Source organism: Corvus kubaryi, unplaced genomic scaffold (genome assembly GCF_017639235.1).
Source record: "Corvus kubaryi isolate FWS band 111438036 unplaced genomic scaffold, C.kubaryi_AGA036_p1.0 split1-37296, whole genome shotgun sequence".
NCBI lineage: Eukaryota > Metazoa > Chordata > Aves > Passeriformes > Corvidae > Corvus > Corvus kubaryi.
Window position 1 is genome coordinate 18,758,163 of NW_024582075.1, and position 24,059 is coordinate 18,782,221.

At 39.6% G+C, this 24,059-nt stretch overlaps 2 protein-coding genes across 3 annotated transcripts in view; one reads left to right on the top strand and one right to left on the bottom strand.

Annotated features, from left to right (window-relative positions):
• MRPS27 (mitochondrial ribosomal protein S27) overlaps nucleotides 1-1,183 on the bottom strand; it is a 44,234-nt gene extending 43,051 nt beyond the window's left edge. Inside the window, exon 1 of one of the 2 annotated variants that reach the window (XM_042053929.1) lies at nucleotides 686-1,183. In XM_042053929.1, the coding sequence (XP_041909863.1) occupies nucleotides 686-749 (64 nt within the window). In that variant the 5' untranslated portion in view covers nucleotides 750-1,183. The remainder of the gene's footprint in view (nucleotides 1-685) is intronic. The other variant, XM_042053928.1, reaches the window with a different exon arrangement.
• Nucleotides 1,184-3,341: 2,158 nt separating this feature from the next.
• PTCD2 (pentatricopeptide repeat domain 2) lies at nucleotides 3,342-18,184 on the top strand. The gene is made up of 10 exons (XM_042053931.1): nucleotides 3,342-3,428; nucleotides 4,985-5,085; nucleotides 5,689-5,818; nucleotides 6,601-6,718; nucleotides 8,087-8,165; nucleotides 9,271-9,362; nucleotides 12,035-12,148; nucleotides 13,581-13,655; nucleotides 14,420-14,533; nucleotides 15,904-18,184. The coding sequence occupies exons 2-10, from the start codon at nucleotides 5,064-5,066 to the stop codon at nucleotides 16,126-16,128; spliced, it is 969 nt and encodes a 322-aa protein (XP_041909865.1). The 5' UTR covers nucleotides 3,342-3,428; nucleotides 4,985-5,063; the 3' UTR covers nucleotides 16,129-18,184.
• Nucleotides 18,185-24,059: the final 5,875 nt, after the last annotated feature.

Here is a 24,059-nt window from a genome sequence, read left to right on the forward strand (position 1 = left end):
GTGGCGGCTTTTGGGTCTTTTTTTGTTGTTTTTTTTCTTTAGCATAAAGGAAAAGTCGTTCATTCATTCACAGCTAAGGAGGCCACTAGCAAGCACGAGGCTTCCAGGGCCTATTTTCCGCAGCACAGGCCCTGTGTGTGTGAGCGCCGGGGCGGCGCGGTGGGGCCGCGCGTCCGCAGCTACCAGCAAGCAGCACAGAGAAACGCGTGCTCGGCGAGGGCGGCAGCCACTCATCACCACCACTACCCAAACGTTACTGGGCTCAGTTCTTCCCAAAGGTCAGATCTTTAGCTTTTCCAAAACATCAGCCTTGCTGGCGCCTCTGTCACCGCCGGTACCAGTTTTGCTGAACGCGCACTGCCGCGGGTTTGGCGGCCTCCTGTGCAATTCCGCGTGGCTTCCCCTCACCCAAAAAGGCAGGTCCTACCGTGTCGAGTTATGAAATCGGCACAGGCACGGGGGATTATCTACTAAAAAACAAATTGCGAACACTCTCCTGCACTACATACTAGCCATAAAACGTCTTCTGAGCTGTCTCCAATGCCACACATGCACACAGAGAAAGGGGGAAAGGTGAATGAAGTCGCTGCGCAGCACCCCGTCCCTGCTCACGCTCCCTCACCGCAGCCTGCGGCAACCACGACAACCAGCGCCGCGCCCCCCGCCCCGCCAGCAGCGCACCGACCTGGGGCCGCACCGAGTGCGCTCCCGCTGCAGAGTACGGCGCGCCGGAGCACGGGGGCGGCCATGGCGCCGAGGCCGGAGGAGGCGGGCGGGAGCGCGGGGAAGGCTATGAGCGCCCCGCCCCGCGGGCCCGGCCGGGAGATGGCGGCGGTGCTGGCGGGCGGCTCCGGGCGGGTGGTGCGGGAGGCGGCGCGGCGTTCGGCTGTCCGCCCGCCCGGCCCAGGCGGCTGGGGCTGCGCGCCCGGAGGTATCGCGGGGTACGCGGCGGGGGTGGGCGCCGGGATGGCCGGCGGGGCGCGGGGCAGCCCGCCGGCTGGGGAGCTACCGGAGTACTGCAGCTCCCGGCAGGCCCGCCAGCCGCTACCAGCTGTGGGCCTGACGGGAGCTGTAGTTCCAGCGCGGATGCGTCTCTTGGCGCGGGGTGCCCGGAGCGCTGCGGTGTGCAGGCCGAGCTGACGCGGCAGAGGTACCCCATGGGGAGAGTCGGCGTCGTCACAGAATCGGAGAAGCAATCACGTAATGGCCTGGGTTGGAGGAGACTTTAAGTATCATCCAATGCGAACCCCGTGCCATGGGGACACCTTCCACTAGACCACATTGCTCAGAGCCCCATCCAGCCTGGCCCTGAGCATGTCCAGGGATGCTAGATCCACAGCTTCTCTGAGCAACCTACTCCACTGTCTCACCACCCTCCCAGTAAAGAATTTCTGCCTCATATCTTACCTAAACCTATTCTATAATCAAAGCCTTTAACTAGCTGAAAGCCATTCCCATGTGTCCTAGCACTACCTGCCCTTGTGCATGTTCCACTCCAGCTCTCTTGTAGGCCCCACTGAAAGGCCGCAGTAAGGTCACCTCAGAGGTCAGTGTTAGTGTATCCCCTGCTTGCTGCTGTCAGGATATGACATTTAAAAGGAAACAACCAAACAAATAAACATGCGGCTTTGTAAATGTGTATTTATTCTGGGAGGATGACGGCGTTATCCAGACCCTGGGATTCGGGGATAAATGGGGGCACATGGAAAAGCGGCATATGGCAGAGGGCTCTCCAGCCTAGGTCCTGGCTGGGCTCCTGGCCCACTGTGCCAGCAGTGGTGAAAGTTTTGCTCAGGTTACACCTCTGTTATACTCCTCAGAGACATGGAACCCCCTCTCTCGGAGTGGTGCTCTGTGATCCTCTTCACTGGCTGGCCATATAGAGGGTTGCAGTATGCTTGAGGCTAAGCAGGTTGGTTGGTTGAATTCTCTGGGGTAGCCTGCACCACCTGCACATGCCAGCCCTCATATCCATCTCCCTCCTTTTTCCTTGGTGGTGCCTTTGGTTTTGAACTGTTTCTGTAACCCTGTAAAGTGTGAATCTAAGGAAGCAGTACAGTTCAGGAAATTGAATTCTAGAAGGATAACATTCTGCTGCCCCACTCTCTCTGTTGACACTGTGTGACCACTGAGTGTCCATGATGTGTGGTGCGCTATCCCCACCCCAGGCCAGCATGATTCCTGCACCAGCTTTGGAGAGGCCCAAGACAGGGATGGTCTTTCACTGCTAGACCAGCAGAGGTCGGTGGAAAGGAAATGGCAGTGTAATACAGGTCAATTTCATGCTGAATAAAATGTATTTGTTTACCCATTGGAACGGCTTCAATTAAATTTAATGGATAAATGTGCCGTTTAATGGATTTTTTTCTTCTGGTTTTATGAAGTGTGTCATTATCATGCTTCACTTGCATAGCAAACAAGTGTTTTTATTTAAATGGCCAGTTACATTTTCCTAGGCATATGCAGAATGAGAATAAACAACATAACTCAGGTCAATACTTGCTCTTGTCCTTTAGTGGTTAGAATAGTCTTTATAAGCCAAAACCTTAAAATATTAGATTGTAACAGTGTCAGCTGTTACTGTGGCTCTCTGTTACAAAGTCTGTAGTTGCAAATAAAAATCTACTGGACACCTGGTTTTGTGACAGCAAAAACTTGTCAAATAGCTTTTGCATGATTCTTGTTTTAAAGCAGCTTGCAACACAGTACAGTTAAGGTTAGCACCCAAAGTTAATTTTGACACTCTAGACTCAGTGACTGTCTTAACCTCTGATGTCTGTACTGCAGCAGAACTTCACTAGGTCTCCCAAGTGGTACTACAATCCAAGTAACAGGCTTGTTGTTTTTTAAAAATAGGCTGTTTGTGTCTTCCTACTGCATTTGGAGCTTCCAGAATGATTCCTTTTATAGTAGCAAGGACAGCACTTGTGGGGTGAGCAAGTTGTGCCGGTAGTGAATTGTGGAAAACAGAGGAAAACAAGGCAAATCCTTATAAAAGGATAAAGGGGTCTGGGGGGAGGTGGGGCAGGAATCTTGTGCAGAATCCTCTTGTACCTTGGCTCAGTGGAGAGGAATGTAGCCTCTAGTTTTTCTTTTGCACATCCAATAACTAGATACTTCTTCATTCCTGTACACATAAGCTCTGGAAAGCTGTGACGTATTATTTGGGTTCTTTTGTCAGTGATGTGAGCAACTGCAGTTTTTGCAGTCTGCTTTTTAGTGTCATATCTCAATGGTCTGTCATCACACAATTGTAATTCATAAATGCAAGGTTCAGTATTATTAAATCACAGTGCAACATAAAACTGAGCCTTCCTCTTTTTTTCTTATGGCAGGGAAACGGTATCTGCTAACAGAAGAAGATATAAAGTTACAAGAATTTCAGCAGATGAAAGTGGAAATTAGAAATGAACTTCATGGCAATAAAGGTATAGCATTTAATTCATAGTCACCATTTTAGCATGAGTCTTAGGAAACAAACAGTCAAAGTCATAAAAATATGACACAACTGACCCCATTCAAAGAAACAATTTATGTCTTCCTCTTGCAAATTTTTTGTAGTTAACATTTTTGGAAGATCTGAGGCTTTGTAGAATGAAACTGTATTAGTTATGCTGTGTTGAGAATACGTGTAGACATGCTTTGATGTATGCAAGGTGTTCACATAAGTTCTGAAATGTTTGTGCCCTCTCTTTCCCAACTTTTTTAGATAGTCTTATAAAAAGAACTGTTTCTGTCTACAAATCTTGCTCCAATTATAATATCATCACAGAAAACTGTTAAGACAAAGCTAAATAGTTGCTTAACTATTCAGAAAAGGGCTATCACAGTATTTTTTTTTTTTAATTTGCTCCATACATTTTGTTAGCATTTTTTTTAGATTTTTTTCTTTTGCCTAATGGGAGTTCTCAGTTGTACACCCGATTCCAGATGATATATGATACTCAGAATATGGAAAACAAATTCAGGTTTTCCAAATTCATGTAGGAGCAGGATCAGTGAATTTTTTCTGATTTTGTCAAGCTACTTTAAATGTATACAAATTCCTTTCTTGAAGAATCATAAACATAAAGCCGCCCTTATTATTTCAGAAAAGCTAGGTAAAACTCCTGGTTTATCATGTGTGGATGTGCTGGTGATACAAATTGACAATGGTTGAAAAGGTTGTAGTTAATTTTAAGGCAAGAAGAGACAAATAATCAAACCTAGTTTTATATCAACTACTCTTCTGGGACAGAGAGGGAAGTAAAGTCATCCTGATGGTTTTTCTATATTAAGTAGAATTTAAATTGTGCAGTTGTAAGTCATAATATCGTTACATTTTGCTGTGATGATGATACATTGTATTTTATTCATCCTGTACTTGAGAAATGTTGAATTTACTGCTGTGGGTCAATCATTCTTGCTAAAGCAGGTTAGTAGAAGCCAAATATTTTGCTTTATAGTTCACAGTTGACCTTCTTTTTTCATGCAGACTGGATCCTCTGAAAACTAATGAAAACATTGTTCCAAGCACCTATTTGTGCATATGTGTGTGTGGTTTTTGTATTGAGTGTTTAATGTTATACCTGAAAAATGAAAAGAAATAATTAGGGCTCGTAATAAACTTGATTTAGAAGTGGGAAAAGCAGCAATAACTGTTACACAGAATATATAATAGCTATTATTTATTATTGTTATAAGGTAAATATTAACTACAATAGTTATACTATTAGCTACAGCACTTATACATTTAGCTAGAATAATGTAAATACAGTTCAGATCCCAAATATTTTTGAAATTTCTGCACACCTTTGAACACATCCCAGCCATTATATATGCGTACTTGTATGCATTCTTCTGACTTTGCAGGGTTCAACTCTGCACTTCAGTCTTGAGTAAGGACTTGTATTTGCATGTAGTGACAGATTTGTATTAAGTAACTGCACACATTGTTCTCTCACATAGGCATCTCTGGGATGCCTACTTTGCACCTCTTGTGTAGGTTACTAGCTTGGGAACAGCAGTGACCCAGCAACTGCTACAAAAAAGTCCACTTCCCTGCCCAAGATGGGGGCAGCACCATGAGAGGAATGGAGCTGCCAGGTAGTATATGTGATTTTAACCTTGCGTATGTCTGAGTCAGAGGCTTGAAATTACCAACTGAAGGACTGGTCTTTGTGCTTGCTTTGTCACAGGAAAATATGCTGGATAGAGAACCCTCTTTTTTGGGGCAGAAGGGTAGCAATTCTAAGTTTATAGCTATTTAAAGAAATACGTAGATTATGTATGAAAGTCTTTATGTGTTCATCACCTGTAAAGGAATTTAAGTCTTCTGTATGAACAGTATTGAGCAGAAGTTCTTACAGTCATTTGAATGCTGAGTGGAAATGGTTTTGTTTGTTTGCTTGCTTTTTAGAAAAAGAACATAAAATGTCACAAAACTTTGTTACTTGTTAAAACTTTTGCATTACCCTGATATGCTCCATAACACGGTGAAATTAAATTCACAGTAAGCATCTTCTTGGTTTTCTGACATGTCTTTATGGGGACACAATGGCATGCTGGTCTGTAAGAAGTTTTATGCAGTTTTCTTGGTGAAAAAACAAGAGTTCTGCTTCATTGAGTCTCCATGTTTCAGGTATCAAGTATGTAACTCAGGTAATGGAATTGTCTATAGACTGATGCTGTAATGCGTTTTATTTTCAGATCAATATTTTAAAAATATTAAAGAAAAACTAAACAAAAATGGAATAATTCTCAGAAATGAATTAAAAAATTTGCTGCATTTATGTCAGACTTCATCTGATGTGGAACTAGCCAGAAAAGTTATTTACAGGTATTTTTAACAATCCAGGTAACACTCTTTTCTGTCTTTATTTTGCTTTTATTAGATCATCCCAGGTTATATCTGCAGTTGAGGTCTTGCCCTAATTCAGTTGCAATATGCATAGTTAATCCTTTAAGGCTGTATTTTTATTTAAATACTTTGGATCTTCCAACCCTCTAGACTCTGAAGTCAAAGGAGAGTTAAGCTATGGGAGCAAAGTGGTGTCCTACTGTGTGGTGAACCACAGAGAAAAATTATCCCACAGCTGCAAGGCAGAGGTGTTCAGAGGCATTTCCAGCCAAGACACACCTGGTCATAAACTGTCCTGCAGCCAGTACTCAATAGCAGGAGGTTTTGTGAGTGAAAACTTTCCCAGCAAGTACAATACAGGGCCTATAAAGAAAAAAGTGAAATGCTTTATCTTTTTGTTGAGGTGTTTTAGCAGCTGCTGCTGCTAAAATAAGCTGCTGCAACTTCCTTTGCTATTGTTCCATGAATAGAAGGTAAAGTAGCTTGGAATTTTCAAGGCAGAGACCCATTCTATTATTTATCCAATGAAGGTTACTTTATTGGTAATAGAAGAGATTATTTATTACTAGTTAATTTATTAGTTTGATCAAAACAATAATTTTCCTTAGAATTAATTTCCTGTTATCTATATATCTTTGGCTGGTGCAGATAGGAGAGTGTGCTTCTGTCATTGCACCTACAGATCTTGCTCTCTATTTAAAGCTGTTCTCCCTTGGCAAATTCCATGCCCTGTGTGATTAACTTTTTAATCTTTCCCATAGGTACCATGAACAGAATGGAATCACTACCTTACATAATTTTAAATTTGGGCCACTCTTTATGAGGCTGTGTTATGAGCTAGACCTTGAAAGACCTGCAGTAGAACTTATCAAAGATCAGGTAATACCCCTATATATACTGAAAATATTGTTGTTACTATTATTAGTCAATTATGAGTAATGGTATGCTACACATGAGCCTTGCATGCGCTCATAGATTTGAAGGTGTGTTGCCTTAACAAGGATGTCTATGACATTAATGTAGATATGCAGATTACGTGGCTTTTATTTTAAAACAGTAATTAAAAGGAAATTAGATCTTAGTTTGACTGGTAACTTTATTTTATTCCTGTATGATTTCGTAATTTAAATAAAAATTGAATAAAAAGTATTGATGAAGAAATAATTGCTTAAATGAAAACAGCTAGTGCATGTTTTCCTGCATCTTATGTTGCATTAAATCATTCTTGGAAATGATCACTTGTGAGTTTTTCTGTAGTAGTCCTCTGAAATCCCTTGGGTCACTTGCACCCACAGGTTCACTGTGTTGCTCTGTACTTCAGTCTCTCTCTGAACCCTGTAGGGGTGGTATGATACTCATCAGCTCAGGAACTTGGCCATTTTAGCGCTGAAGAAACTAAAGGACTTGTTTCTGAACATCTCTAAAATTCTGTGTCTGCTATTATGGCAAGATAATAATCAGGTCCAGTGTGTGCAATGATGTTGTGACTTCAAAAATCTCTGGCAGCCAGTGAAAATCTTGCTGATATTAATTCAGTAAGGCATGAGATATGTCTAGCCAGAAACGGGAGAAGTCTTGCTACTATTCTTAAGTTAGGCGTGTCTAAGAAAGAGCCTATGTAGTTTCTATTTTGGTTTGGTTTTTTTTAAATTGAGATCTGTGTCATTAAGACAGGAACTGCTGTACTTATAGGACCATAGTAAATGGTGGATAGTAAGGTACAGTAACACTTCTCCAGATTCTGCTGCAGAAGCACAATACCTCTGACATTTTACTGGTCTATTCCCAACATACAGTGTAGTTGAAGTGAAACATAAAATTTAGTTCCTCTCTCTCCTGCTACTCTTGCCATCATCACTCAAGGTCTTGTGCTGATCATGTGATATAGTGAATAGCAAAAAACGTGTTCAATTTCATGGTGGTGGTACTTTAGGCCAAAGATACTGTTCATCAGCTACAAGCTGTCAGTGACTTCTGCTTGCACTGACTTAGAGGTCATTAAAAAAAAATGGTAGCGGGACTCTTTGGGAAATTTGTGTTTCATTTTAGTGAGCTTTCAACCATAATGAGCCACTGGTATTTTAGACATCATTTGACAGAGGGACAGTCAGTCAGGGAGCCCAGAGAGTTGAATGTTGAACTTGTAAAGATGAGACTTATTCCAGTAGGAAGACCTGCTAAATACTGTGCACAGTAAGATTGTTCACTTTCCTGACTTTTTTAATGCTTGTTCTATTTCCTCTCCAGAATTTGCATGGTTTTTTCTCAGACAGTACATCATTCCATATTTTGATGACTATGTTGTTTAAAAAGGGCCATTTTGAAAGTAAGTACTATATTTGCTAAGGCAAATAAATTTTGGGGAGGATACTTCTCACTGTAAGTGGTGGGTGTGTGGTTGGGGGGGTGTATATGTATATGTATATATTTGGTGTGTGGCTATGATTTTAGATAGCCAAACATCATGTAAATAGCTGTAGGTGTGAAGGAGTTGCACTATAGTGTGTAATAAAAATGGAAGGGTCTATTTTTCATACTTCCCACAGACTTTTTGTCATTCAAGTTGCACAGAACTGTTGTTATCTCAGAGAGCTTGTTCCCCAAACCCACTTCGCTGAAGTGTTACTTCTCTTTGCTTTGTAATTTCCCATAGCATTTTGTTTTGGAATGGTAAGTTTCTGAACAATTTTTTCGCCATTCTGCATTTGTGTCAGAGCAAGGAAGTGTACCTTTTGTCCAAAACCAGACCATATTCTTCTCTTGGTTTGATTTACTTGTGTCCTCATGCAGAGTGGCTACTGCTATGTAGAAGTCCAATGCTTCAAATCAGTTTGGCCCTTTGTGAAGATAATCTGACCTAACTTAAAGGAGGAATAATCTGACCTAATTTAAAAGACTTTCCATGAGAAAACCTTAAAGCTTTTCAAGCAAATCCTTTTTGATATTTGTTGAACTCATAGTGGTTGGTCTCTTGACATTTGGCAAATTTAAGTTCAGCAGTTGTCCTAAAAGTTGAGACCAAGCCACTGTAAGAAAAACCTAGATCAGCACCTAAATGCAGCATTGTGAAATGGACCATGTGAGTTAATGAGGAGATGCTACGTAGTTTACTTACAGTGGTGGAAGTTTTCTGGGCAGTTAGGAAGAATGAGGGTGTCTTTGTCAAGTATACAGAATTTAGTTTTAGATTTTCATATAAGAATAATAGAAGAGTAAGGCCATGTGCTAGTGTAAACTGAAAACCTCCTTGCTAAATTGAAAGATCCAACTGACCCTGAGTAACTCTTTTTGAATTTTTCGAATAACAGATTTCAGTTTACATTCGTATTTTCAAATAAACTTACCGAACTCATATCTCATTGAATTGTTTCTTCTTTTCAATTATGAGTCTTAAATTTATGAAGTGAGTAACAGTAATATATTTTTAATAGGTGCTTTGGAAGTTCTGGTAGAAATGAAAAATCAAGGTATACCTTTCAACAAAGAAACCTATCTTCTTGCATTTGCAATATGCTATAAACTGGTAAGTATTATGAATGAAAAAGTTTTTGAAATGCCTTTTCTATCTCTTGCTTTTTTTTGATTTTAAAATTTCTGTATGTTCCATATCATGCTTTCGTATCTCGTGCAAGTATTTTAAATGTATTTGAGTCCTGAGGTGCTTCATGATATGTGATATGGTGCACATATATAGTTCCCCATATAAACTAATGTCACAAAGCAAATCTCCAAAATGTTGCATGGACATAAGCATTAAGGAGCAAATTCTTTTAGTACAGCCTTTGATTACCTTAGAGTATTCTTTCTGTGTGATTTTTGCATCTCTTCAGACAATACTCTGTGCTTCAGCCTCAGTATTGGTTTTATAGTCTCATTTCCTTAAGGCATATACATGATATTTTCTGTTTGCCAGACATCCCCTATCCATTTCTCCCCTCCCCCAACAAGCAGTCTTGAACCATTTTAATTGTACACAAATTTGACAAGGAATAGGGTTGTCAATGGTAATTGTTCCCTACATGTCTGATGAAACTGGACAGCTGGGGGAAGAAAAGAAACATAAACGAATGCCTTCAAATAGACAGGCAGCCCCTTGAGCTTACCTGTATTTTTAGCTGAAAGAAAAGGAGCACGAGCATGGTAAGAAACCAGAATACATCAGTTCTATGAGTGTTTCCTTAGAACTGTTTCCCTTCCATAGCAAAGTGAGATCCCAAAACTTTTATTTTGATCTTCCTCTCCAGATTTGAGTCAGTTCCGCAATCTGAAGTTTGAACATGAACCCTTCCCAAACTCATTTGGAAAGTCTTCTTCCCTGTCATCATCTTTTCCACTAGCTGAGGAAAAAATTGTACCACTGGACTAAACTTCCTCAGGTTTCTCAGTTAACATACAACGAAACTGAGTGTTATGTGATAAAAAGGAGCTAGCCTAAAATGGTACCTCAGCAGTAGTTTGCGTGGTTTTTCTAAAATTCTCAGTTCTAATGAATTAAGGTGCCTTTAGGTCTGCTGTAGCTTCTTTTCTAAAATTTTTTCAAGTTTTTTTAACATGGCCTGCAGTTAGAAGGCTGGGATCCAAGGCACATGCAACAGGAATAGTTTCCTGAGGCATCTGTTACTTCTGTCCCTACATATATTTTCAATAGACAGTCCAGCCCATTATTATTATTGATAAAAAGAGAGGGGAAATGGTTCTGCACTGTCACCTGGTTGGTTGAATAGTCACAATAAATTTGTGGATAAAATACTGTCAATGAGCAAATAAGCTGTAGGAACCCTTTATGCACTAAAGAGGATTAGGTGGAGCTCTTTTAAAAGCTTAATCTGTTGATTCATCTGTTAGGAGGAGAAGAAAACATGAAGTTCAAATTTTCTTTTTCTCATGATGCAAGATAAGAAATGTCAGCAAAAAATCTTGAAGTATCTTCAAGATGCACTACTCAAATAATAGAAATAATGGTACTGGTATCATTAAAAGCTTTACTGGGTTTTTACTGTTCTTGGTTCTTTAGAATAACCTTGCCAGAGACCAAGTAAAAAAAAAAGTACAAGGCTTAAAGCTCAGATTATTTCCAGTAGATAAACAAAGGAATTAATGTTTAATCTTTGTACAGAGGTATTTTTAAGGTCAAGTCTAAAACACTTCTGGGGTGGTTTAAATCACTGATGCACTGCCATACTCAGAGGTAACAGATTGTCTTTCTTTTGGTGCAGGAAAGAGCTATAGGCCTTTTGATGATAAAAAAAGTATTTATGTAATAATAATCAATATTCTGGTGGTCGAAATATTTCTAAATTTTTAAGGAATGTATTTTAAACAATATTTTGCAGGACTGACACTTTGAATAGGAACAGAAATCAACACCAGGTCTGAGGACTCTTACACACATTGGTGGTACCAGTTGTTACAAAACCTTCCTGCTGCCAGCTTTTAAGTTTGGCAGATACTATTTTGTTTGGGGTCCAGTCAGTTCCACTCATAATTTCCAGTATGAGCAGCACTGGTTTGGAGAGTTGATGGTTTGAGAGTTAGCACACCGATAAATTCATTGCCTTTTACTATCAACTGTTGAAAATTCCCAACAATAATGAAAGCTTTCTGTGTTGGAAAAAGGTGAATGTCTAAGCTGTCATATTAGAATATATACTTTTTTCAGCATTTTTCAAAAATTAATCCTTAAGAGAGGCTAAAAATGGCTAAATGTTCAAATTCACACATACCCAGATTTCTTTAGTTAGTGGTACTGAATAGTTCAGTGCTTAGAAAATGTTGATTTTCAGTAACTATCTAATGTAGCTTTCAGAATAAAGTAATGACAAAAATTAATCTTCCTTCCTGATTTGGAAATTATTTGTAAGTGAAAATGAAAATGTCTGTTTGTTTAGGATACTGCTGGGGCTGTTTCATCAGTTGCAGTAGCCCAAGTAGTTAGGGTGAGGTGTAGTTGTTAAAGTAATAGAAGTTATTTTTACCCTCCTGTGACCTCTGTCACTTTAAATACCATATTTTGATGTTGTGTTTCTCAAAAAGTGCTGCTCAGAATCTGCTTATATCTGGGTTCAGATACATATTGCCTTTGTGATAGCACAGTGTGTTGACTTCTGAATACCTTCTGAATGTGATTGCAGGTGCTTACAGTCCTTTCAGGTAACCAGAATAACAAGCACAACTTCCTCTGATATTTCTGTGCAGGGCAACCTGGAATCTTCCAAAATCTCTATGAGACTGCTTGAAGAAGCACAGCTAAAAGGTGACACGTTACCACTGAGAGCATACTGCTTTGCGATGGCAACTGCTCTCAAGCAGGTGCAGTCTCTTTTGTTTTCGGTTGTGCCTGGGTCTCTATAGGGAGAGAGATACTCTTTACTTTTTTTATAGACAGATAGTGAAAGGAAGCTAACATGGAGGAGGCACAATGTAATAACTTCAAGTATTGGAACTTTTAGGGATTATTGGAACAATAGGATTATAGACAATGCTCACACAAATTGAATATGGAAGTTCTTAAATCTAAACATGTGTCTTGAGTCTAATGCACACGTATTTTGTGCTGGTGACAATACCATCTAGAATATTAAAAAATTACAGTTGGGTCAACAGGTTAGATGTCAACATCTAGTATCCTGCAGATACTGCTATTTAGTGGTGATTTCCTTTAAATAGAATTAAAATTATAATCTAAAATATTTGCACAATCATCTCTTTAAAATGTTTGTCTTGGGAGGCAGTCTCAAAGGCTTTGATGTGTATTTCCCTACTGCCTGGGAGGTGGACTGTCTCCTTCTGCCTGTGGAGGTTTTCCTATACCTCATATGCCTAAGTACTGATATGAAAAGGCTCTGAGGCAGCACAGGGTGAAAAATGGAGCAGGAGAATAATAATTAGGAAATTCTAAAGTTTGGAATAAAGTTTGCATTTCCTCTGCCATTAATTTGTGTGTACAGGTTGAGTATGTCCTGAACCTTCTCTGTTTCATGTTAAAACAGAGGTCAGAGACACTGGAAGGGCTGTAGATTTGATCTTATTCACAAATTTGAATGAATGGAGTAGAATTGTTAAAAGTTTCTTATGCACTGTGTGGTCTTTTTTGCTCTGTCTCTGTGAATGGAGACACTGAACAATAGCATCATTGAAATAAATTTATTCATGTGCACAATGGCATGGTGAAATTCTTTTTTTGCAAATGGAGTAATGCTCCACATTACCTTTAATTGTTCCTTAAGCAGAATACTTTTTGACAGTACTTCTTGCTGTAAGGTGTTTCTTAATCGCAAGTAACATTGCTTGGTCTAGTAAATGTCAGTGTAACATTTACTGTCTATACAAATCAATTGATGACATAGATACAGTACTGTAAATGTGTATGTCCAAAAGGTTAGAGGGGCCAGGCAGGATAAATATCCACAGTAACGTATGCGGCACTTCATTACTCTGACATGTGTTGAACTCAGCATGTGTGTAGACCTTCCATCTTTTAGGTGATCTCGTACTCAATGTTGGTTACATGTGACAGACACACTGTACTAAAGAGCCAGATGACATGGGAACTCCAGCATGGGGTATTCCTTTTTCAGGCTGGGTGCTGTTTGGTGTCTATGGGTCTTGGTAAAGGGGTTCTAGATGATGCTTTGTGATTTATTGAAAAATTGTGAAGGACTTTCGTTTTTCTTGAACTTTTATTGTGCAAGGTTTTGGCATGTGTATGACTTTTTTATTATTATTTATTATTCCTTCCCAGAATGATGTACCACAAGCCAAATTTTATTGTTCCCAGATAATGAGAACAGAGAACAAACTATACAATAATCTTAAAGTAAGTATGCTTACCTTGTATTAAAATCTTGCAGAGTATGCTATACTGGCCAAAAACTCCAAGTGCAAAGTAACAGACCAGCCTGTTACTAGCAGAGGCATGTGTTGGTGGTGTTGCTGAGATTTTTTTTTGAGCCAACAGACAATTTCTGTCAGTTGGATGACTTACATTCTGAACAGTTAACAACCTCCACCCATTTTTTAAAATCACTTCCTACCATAGGTGGGAATGTAAAGTAGACAAATCCTACATCTGTGAGCATAGACCCCTAAACAATTTCTAGTTATGATTTGTTCTTTCTAGCTCCAAAAGATTTAAAAAACCCAGCTCCAAGTAAATGCTCTGCCCACTTCAGACCTCCTTCAGCCCTACAAACATTATCCACACATGTACGTACAACAATTTTTTTGTTCACTTGCACAGTCTACAATCCGAGAGAAAGTCTGCATGTGCCATGTAAGTGACCTCTCTAAACTATGGTAAAATGCACTTTATTCAAGAGCAGGTAATGCAGCTTCGTCAGAGGAGCTCTGCCTCAAGCCTCACCCTTTGTTTCCAGGTCCCGGCTGTTAAAAAACCTGAAATATTTGAGGAAATTGATTATTCTGTCACTTTCTTTGCAATGAATGGGTTTTTCTCAGTGCACCGTCTGGATATGTATTTTGTCCTGCTTTGCTTCCTGTCTTCCTCAACCATTTTAAAAAAAAGATTGCGTTCTTATGATACGTGCTATTTGTGTGGTGTGTTTTTATTTTATTTTTAAGGTTCTTGTCCAGCTCAGATCTGGTTTGCTAAAAGAAGTAATAAATACGTTAGAGGCAGCAGTGGAAGTAGATACTCCTCCCTTTGTGAAAAAAACTGAGTTTTCTGAGCAGGTGGTAAGTATGCAGTGATGAGAATGTTCATGGTACTGGGCTGAGCCATGATAATGATGGTTAACCTTCAGAACTTCAGGTGCCTAACTTCACTGTGCTGTAGTTTTTTGGGTTCTGATGCATTCCGATGCCAAAGCAGCTGGCTGGCTTCCTCTGCTGTTGAACGAAACACTTAGCTGTTCGCTTCATTTTTTATTGTGGATCTTGCTTCTAGAAGCTCTTATTTCATCTGAATGTAGATGACACTTTCCCTATTGGCATTAAATAATTTAATCCCTTGCCTCCTATGCTATTTTCATTTCTTATGAAATGAGAATAAAGTTTCTGGTAACAGTGATATTTTTAAGTTGGTAATATATGAAAGACCTATGATGCTATATGGGGAAGAGTGATATAGGAAATTGTAGCTTTTGCTATTTAACTATATTTTACTGTGAAAACTAGCTTTTACAGTCTTGATCAATAAGAAGGCTTCCTTCAGAGCACATATGTAGCCCCTCTCAGTTTGTCAGCATTGCTGCTGCTTTTCCTGAAGCTTATTTAGCATATTCATTTTGGATGTGCCTACAGAATAAGACATTTAAGACTGTGTTATTAAATAAATACTTAGTCTTTCCCTGCTGCTTTTAATTTTTGTAAACAAAATTAATAACTGTTATGCAAAATAATAAACATTAGGAGAAGGGGGGAGCCAAGTTTTCAAAACATAGCCCATATATATTAGCTGCTATGTCGAAAAGAAATTGTTTAAGCAGCCTTTAGTTTTGTAAAGTCATTGCAATAAATGTTGCATGTGTTAGTGTTGTATTTTGACTTTGGGAAATTTTTAGCTACCAAAAGATGATTAAGCATTAGTCCTAACAGTCCGCTTCCACAGAATTTTATTGATAATAATATTTTTTAAGGGATTTACTTAACACTTCAGCTCATACTCTTATGTTTGGCATACAGAACTTCTCAGTCTTCTATAGCCTGAATTTTACTGATTTGTACTGTACATTTGCAAAGATATTTAATAATAATACAAATTTTGCTGATCTGGAAAGTGGATTCCAGGAAGCAATCACATTTCCTGGATTTAAATAGAAAATAAATGTGTTTGTTTGTACTAGGACTTAAAATAGGATTGTACAACTTTGAGGAAGTTTTAAATCCAATAAACTCTCTCTAATAGATAACCAGTGCATTTCCACCGTTTTGTGGTGATGCATAATGTACTCTGCACAAAATCCTCATGAGTCATTGCCTTAGCCACCTATCTTACACTGTGTACTTTTTTTTTTTACTATGAGTTATTGTTTTTCTTCAGTGTGGTGGTAGCATGAGATCTCCACTTGCTGAACTGTAACAATCTGTCATTTTCTCTTCCTTAGCTGGCTACAGTCAGGGAAAAGATGGAAGAGAACCCTGACCTTTCTGTCAAATTAGGAAATATTTATACGAAACTACAAGCTTCAGGACAGATAACCATGTGCACACTGGAAGACATGCTTTTCCAGATTCCTAGTTCAAAGAAGACCACTGCAAAGCTTTTAAAGCATAAACAATTGGGCTATCAGGCTGCTAATCCACTTTGGTCAAATCTATTGTTAGAATAGTTCAGTATTTGATGCCAAACTGAACTGCTGATAGCATCTTTTATAATCCAGGTTCAAATGAAATGTCTTTTCCCCTTTTCCACAGTGAGCAATTTTAAGTTATTTGTATAAAATTTCATTTTAAATACTGATCATGAAGCTTCTGTGTTTCAATTTTGATGCTAAAAACAAACTGTGACAGTGGGTATTTGTGTGTTGTTCAGAAATTGGAGTGATAGAAGGTTTGACTTTTTCCTTAGGCTCTTGTATCAGGATTTTCCTGTGCAAAATGTTCTGGAAGTGAATGGATGGAAGTGAACAAAGTGGTATGAGTATCTGACCTGACTTCTGTGGTTCATGAGAAGAAAATTTGGTCTTCATCAGATGTAATGTTCTGACTGAAAGGATAGAGGCAGGCAAGAGTCCAAATAAAAGAGTATGGAAGTGCTTGAACTGTTAGTTCAAAGTCTGTAGATCTCAAGAGAATCAGAGGGAAGTAAGCATATTGTGTTCACTGTAACATCTTTTTCTTCTAAAGAAATATATTAGTGGGGTTTTTTTCATATCAACTGGGATCATGGAAATGCTGTGGGAATTAGCATGGTAACCAAGTGGTTGCTTTCTCAGTTGAAGGAGATTCCTGATCGAAAGTCAGTCTCAGAGTGAGTGACTTCACAAATTGCTTCCTTCTAATTTTCTAATATTAAGATTCCTAGGATAAGCAAATCTTGATGCAAATTTGCAACTGTCTTACAAAGTTTCTTAGAGCAAGTATGATCACATTTTTAGCTATAATTACATCATCTGCATAGTTGACCGTATTTTTTGATTGAAAAAAACCACAAAGAAGCTTCATTTTGTCCCAGCTTTAATGACTCTAGATCAAATGTGCTTAGTTCTAGCAATAAAAAGCTGTTTGTATCTGTGAGTCCTGTATACCCAAGAATCTGAACTCATTCAGCATCCAAAATAGAAGGAATTGGAAACAGGTATACCTTAACTAGCATTCCTGTGCCTTCGGTGCCTTTGCAGGTGAAGTGATGAACATGTTGATAAGAGAACTTGGTGGTCTTGTGAGCACAAGACTAGGTGGAACTCAGCTTGGTACTCTGTAAGTTGGGCTGCATTATTTCTCTTTTGCCTTCTGTTTCTTTTATTTTGTCTCTGCCCCACTCAAGCAAATTTCAGAACTCAGAATATATTTTCTGTGAATAAATCTCTGCATCTATATCACTGAAGCCAGTGAGACACTGAAGAAACAAGAACCCATCCATGGGGAAGCACAGCTTCAAAACAAATGTGATTACAGCCTGTGGGATGTTTCCTTCTGAAGCTCTAACTCTATAACTTATTTCTGTCGCAATTTCTGTTAATATGTAAAAGGTACAAACACTGTTACAAAGTAGATGGAATTTCATGCAAGTGTAAGTGAAGAATAATTTGAAGTGTGTATCACACTTTTGTGCATCGTATGTACCCTTTTTATGATTGGTGGCATAGACTAAAGTATTACATACATTGGTCTGAGAACACAGCTATTACTTTTTCTGTAATATTGTGTAGTATGTAATTCCACACATAATTTTCCCTTAGTTGAAAATTCTTTCAACATTTCCAGTAGTATGTGGACTCTTGAGAAGTTCCCAATCTTTCCTCCACAAATAAATTTGATACGAGATTTGTAAAGGCTGTTTGCAGTGTGGCAAGGATTACTGGCAAAAAATTTTAAGGAATTCAGTTCACTCTGTTTGTATGGACAAGAGAACTGTTTGATATCATCTGGTAGAATCAGGACAGCTGTTTGGTGTTAAAAGTGTATAAATGCCACATTTTTAAAGGCCATCAGAGACAGTTTGACTGATTTAGCCTTACATAGCAAATACATGAAGTCAGTTCTGTTTCGTTTCCTTACTTGGCACTTTAGAATTTGTGTTAATTGCAAGAAGCTGTTGCATCCTAGGACTGTGCATGTTTGCTTGTTCATTCTAATCAGAATTGTTTAGGTTCCTGACTAAGGCTGTATCCTACCTGCAACTGAAGTAATCATAACTTATATTAAAATTGTCAATATACCTGATGTTTTCCATTCTTTGTTCTCTTGACTGCTTGTTTTCTTGGGGTTTATTTACTCAAGGTAACAATACTAAGTTGATTTTTTTAAAAGAAATAACATCTTTGTCTTGAGAGGGAAAGGAGATGCACTTAAATATCTAACAGTACTTCAGTAGAAGAGGAAAGCAGGGACTCAAGATTAAGAGGTTCAAAGAAGCACACACAAAATTTAGACAATTAAAATTAGAATATTGGGTGTTGCTCTAGAAGTGTTCTAGAAGACTGGTAACATTTACTCCTAGGAAAAAAGCTGGGAGAAATAAGCAAGTTCTAATATTTATGCAGCTGATTTCCAGTGAAGTCTAATGTGTGTCATGCAAGTCCCAGAGGCTGTTATTTGGGTAATCTTGGATTTGGGTGATAATTTATGGATTCATCTTCTGGTGCATCAAGATTGTAAGCGCACTGGCTTTTGTGTTGATGCGTCTTCACTCTTGTGCTTAGTTGAGTGTACTTAGGTGGTGTTGACTCCTGGTATCCCAGCACCCAAGACCAGGAACCCAGATGTAGGGGTTTTGCTGGATTAGAGTGGCTGGATTGTCAAGGGCTGAGTCACTAAGCAGCTCTCATGGAGACAGCCTCAGAGAATAGGATGTGCACTGTTACTGCAGCCGATACTAAGTTTTTATCAATGATGAACCTTGAACTTAAAGAGAAGTCAACATTCTTAAAATCAATTACTTTTCTTTAACAATCTGAAAGAAACCGAAGGCATTTACATTTCAAAGTGAATTGCTGCATTTTTTTCTCTAGGTTTCACAGCAAAATATTGTGTAGGAAGTACTGCTTAAAAGGTTATGTGTAGTAAGTAGCTTAGATGAGGATCCGAGGGCTCTTTGGGGTATTCTTGTGTGGAAAAGAATTACTCTTTATCATATTCAAATGTTTGTCCTCCAGTAAAATGAAACGTGAGTTTTGTGCATGTCCTTGCACTGCAGCAGCTTTTTGGAACAGTGATCCAGGAGACAGCAGGTGGCGTTTCTTGACCATACTCTCCTGCAAACATTATTTCCAGGGATGGCCTGCAGTGTCACTTATGTAAGGGCAGGGCATGAATGTTTTGCCCGTGTGCCATCTTAAAATGGAAAACCAGGCAATGGAAAGCTGCCTTGCATTGCTGGTAATGGTTGGTGATGACTGCAAAGCTAGAGATTTACAGCACTTACTTTGAAACTTACAGCATTTTTTGAAACAACTCATCTTTGTCAATGATCACAGTACAGTGTTTACAGTATTCTGTGGAAATCCTAGTCAATTAACTAGATGCCAGGCTGTTGATGTTGCTTCTTGTACACCAATGACAATTATAAATGCTTACGTTGCTGTACCTTTAGGAGAATGTTGGACCCCTTTTCTGACTTGAATTTTAGAAGCCTTCATTCTTAACATTCAGAGCGGATCTGGATTATGTGCAGTCTTCAAAGGACTGACATTCCTCTGCCATAGATGGTTCTGCTTTTCTCCATGAGTTAATACTTTGTTGTTTTTAATATTTCTTTCCACAAACATCCTGAGTCTTGGTGTGGAAGGTGCGCATTTTTTGTGCTTCTCCCAAGTTAATTCTCTGCTCCAACACAATAAAAATGAGTGTGAAAGGCTTAGTCATTGCAGGAGAGTTCAGGAATGCTTCCAGGCCTCAAGAAGAGCTTTCTCATATTTAATGTACTTTCTAAACAAGTTTAAATAACATGAAACAAAGATTTGTTAGAAGTTTGCAGCAGGAGAGACACCTACCATGCATAGCTCTAAAGATACTCAACTTTGTTTTCCTTTCAGGCTTTTTTTCAGGGTTGCTTCAGGTTCTCATTCTTCTAAAAATTTTTTATTGCTAAATAAGAGACTTGTTCGTTTTTAAAGTACATCTGTTGTGGCTGCTTGACAGCCCTTCCACTGTCACATTCTCCTTAGAATAAGTTTTTAAAAGAAGATGTCATTCACCACCTTCATCTTCTGTTTCTTTTAACCTGCTTCTTATGAACAGCATTTTGAACTCAGCAAATGTCTGATTGCCTACTCACAGACTACTTTTTAAGCAATTTCATTTTCATCTGAACGATAAATTTAAGCAAGGATGGCAGAGAGGAGAGATTGAGCTCTGTATAGAGTAGGTGCATGGACTTTGCCTTTGGACAGATGATGAGTGAGTAGTGAACTTGTGGGTAAGGATCAGAGGACAGATCAACACAGGGATGCTTCAATGGGTGTCTGCTACATCCTACCTGATAAAGAAGGTGCACACACACAGAGACACACACACAGACACAGGTGAAGCATTCTTTTGGCAGCTGGAGAAAGTCTCAGTCACAGACCCTAGTTCCTATCTGGGCCTTAGTCAGCCAGCTGGAAGGACAGCATAGACAATCAGTCTAGGAGATTTCTGGAGTGTTCTGAGGACAATCTCTTGGTGCATGTGACAGAGGATCTGGTAAGGGAAGATGCTCTCTTGGACCTGTGACGCACAAATGCAAAGCAATTGCTGGATAGTTTAAAGGGCAAGGGCAACATTTGCTGCAGCAACAATGATTCTTGTGGAGTAAAGAGTGTGAAGTTTAAGATCCTGAGAGGAGTAATCTAGATCAGAACTCCAGAAAAGTAGTTTTTGGCATGTTCAGGGACCTGCCTCCAGGATCCTGGAGGAAACTACCCCAGAAGGAAAAAGTATGGGGTGATCTAGTTGATCTTCAGAGGCAACATTCTCAGAGCACTGGAATGATCTGTCTCAATGTGTGTAAAGCAAGCTGGCAAAGAGCCAAAATGAATACAGAGCTCCTGACTGAGCTCAGAAACAAAAGAGATGCACACAGAAGGTGCAAGGAGAGTGGGCTACCCAGGAGGAATGCAAAGACATTGCCCCTGCATGCAGAAATGAAGTCAGGAAAACCAAAGCTTGGCTGCAAGTGAAACTAGCAAAGAATGTGAAGGATGGCAAGAAAGGTCTTTTCTGTGGATATTGGCAACAAAAGAAAGGTTAGGGAGAATATGGCCCTACTGGTCAGTGGAACAGGGGAACTAGTGACAAATGACAGGGAGAAGACTGAGGCACTCTGCTTTTTGCTACCAAGCTGGTCAGAGGAAAAGAGGCTGGGAGAAATGGGTTTGCTCAGCCTTAAGAAGAGAAGGCTTAGAGAAAACCTTATTCCTGTCTAGAAAACTAGATTCCTGTCTATTCAGCATCCTGATCAGATGACAAACAGATGGTGGAGCTAGAGTATTCTCAGAAATGCATGATGATAGGATTGGGCACAATGGCCACAAATGGAAACATGGGACGTCCTGATTAGGTACTGGGATAAAAGAAGTTGTGATGAGGTAGATCAAATACTGAAAGAGTTTACCCAAAAAGGATGTAAAATCTCTGTTCCTGAAGGCCTTCAAGACTCACCTGGAACTTGGACATCACCATAAGAAACTTGACCTGAGTAGACCTGCACTGAGCTCGGGTTTGGAGGTCCATTTCAAACTAAATTGTTCTGTTACACATCTGGATGACCTACTGACTATCCTGTCTTGTGAGAAACAAATGAAAATTTCATATTCCCAGAACACCATGATGTAGCTATCTTCTACACAATTATATAGAAAATGTTCTCTTTTTAGTCTCTTCAATACTGAGGCTGGTGCTTATCCATCCTGGCCCTTATTCTCACTTGAGGTGTCGTCATTATGAGTTACAATGAAAGTTCTTGACTCAAACCTGGCCTCTCTACTGCCCCTTTTCTACCCAGAATATAGCAGTGCAAATTCCCAAATCATATGAGGACCATGTGCTCTACAAACAGTATGATGATAGCTAGTCTGGCTAATTCCATCACAAGAGGATGTATGCTTGCAGCAGCCAGCCCCTGCATCCCCTCCAGCACCTGGTCCAGAAAATAAATTGCTATCTTAGATTACATGAAGGTGGTTTTTTCAAGGTTTTGTATTCTAGATAGATGTAAGATGAGCTTTTTATGTCCAGTTTCCTAAGTGGTAAGCTAGTCCTTGTTTTCAGTTTCTATGCACTTAAGGGAAGTTTGTGGACTCTTGCTTCCACTGACCTGTGTGAGGTGCTTAAAGAGAGATTAGGGCCTCACCCATATCCAGCAGGAACCACAACATCAAAATAAAATAGAAAATTACCAGTCTTGTGTCTGCTAGGCAATTCAGGCTAGCAAATTATCACATTTACTTTAGGAATTGGACATGTCTTGTAGCCAAAGACTTGGCAGCACCAATCTTGATGGAAAAGTTTAGAAAAGAGTATTGGAAAAGATAACTTAATAGTAACATTTGAAACAGCTGAGTGAGAATCCCCAAGTGTTGTGGTTTAACCCCAGCCAGTAGCCAAGCCCTGTGCAGCTGCTCACTCACTCCCTCACCAGAGGGATTAAGGAGAGAATCGGAAGGGTGAGAGCTGGAGAACACATGGGCTGAGATAAATACAGTTTAATAGGGAAAGCAAAAGCTGCATATGCAAGCAAATCAAAACAAGGAATCCCTTCACTGCTCCCCATGGGCATGCAATGCCATGGCAGTTCTCCAGGAGAGCAGGGCCCCATCATGTAAAATGGTTACTGGGGAAGACAAATGCCATCACTCCAGGTGTGCCCCTACTCCTCCTTCATCCCCCACTTTATACACTGAGCATGGTGCCACAGGGTCTGGAACATCCCTTTGGTCAGTTGGGGTCACCTGTCCTGGCCGTGTCTCCTCCCAGTCTCCTAAGCACCCCCAGTCCCCTCCCCAGTGTGGCAGTACCAAAAGCAGAAACAGCCTCGGCTCTGTGCAAGCCCTGCTCAGCAACAGCAAAAACATCTCTGTATTATCAACCCTGAGTTCAGCACAAATCCAAAACGCAGCCCCATGCCAGCCACTGAGATAAAAATTAATTCTCCCTCAGCCCAAACCAGCACACCAAATAACAACTCCCTTTCAATTATTCCATCTGTAAGTACTTAAAAGTGCTCTAACACTTCTTTCAGCATTATGACAGTAAATGAACCTTGCTCTAGATGGCAAAATTTTAATGACAGTTTTTTTTGTTTCTGACTTAACTGTTAGAAAGAGTAGTCCTGCACTCCTTTCAGCCACCATGTGCTGCATAACTGGAGACAGAGAGTCGAGCATAATGTGTTAGAACAAGAAAGAGAATCAGTTCACAAATTCACTTTACATAATTTAAAAAGTGGTACATGTATACTTAAACATGAGCAAAATAGTTTGGGAAACTTCTCATCTTCCTTCTCTATAATACCATTACTTGGGGAAGGGTAAAGGGAAGGGAGGAATAAAAAGGAGAAATAAAAGGCAGAGACATTGTTGAGAACTTCTTCTTTATGTTTGAAGCTTTATCAGTTCTCACATCAGAACGACAGAAAAAGAGAACTGTGATGGAGAAAGGATGATACATCTACAGAATTGCCGTAGTGGTTAAGTACTTTCAGGGGAAATTCAGACCACAAAATTTGTTCTGCTCCACTTTTACTACCCTTTGGAAGGGTTTAAGATTTGTAAGCATTGGCAAGTTAAAGCTTTGAAAAATTTCTCACAAAGTGCAAAGAAAAGTGTATGCTTGAATTTAGGAAAGAACCTGCAGTGTCTGTTACCCTAATGCAGCTCTTTATGGACAGTCACACAGATGAAAACCTCAGCATGTCAAATTTCCAGCCTGAGAGTTTACACCACATGCACCTTTGCATGGGCTCAACTGGTCGGACTGCAAGGCATTTCTCCCTTGAGTTGTCACGTATCTTCTCTGCATTTCCAGACAAAGCAGATTCCTACCTTGAAAAATGTGATGGGAAAAGTGTGGTGCCTTGTAATATTCACATTACCAAAGACAGCGTTAGATTTTTCTTTTT

What these genes read in the sequence shown, in the direction of transcription:
- PTCD2 (XM_042053931.1), top strand. Translation starts at nt 5,064, where the DNA reads ATGAGAGGAATGGAGCTGCCAG. An exon ending in GCCAGAAAAGTTATTTACAG is followed by an intron (nt 5,819 to 6,600) that starts GTATTTTTAACA and finishes TCTTTCCCATAG; the next exon opens with GTACCATGAACAGAATGGAA. An exon ending in CTGAGTTTTCTGAGCAGGTG is followed by an intron (nt 14,534 to 15,903) that starts GTAAGTATGCAG and finishes TCTCTTCCTTAG; the next exon opens with CTGGCTACAGTCAGGGAAAA.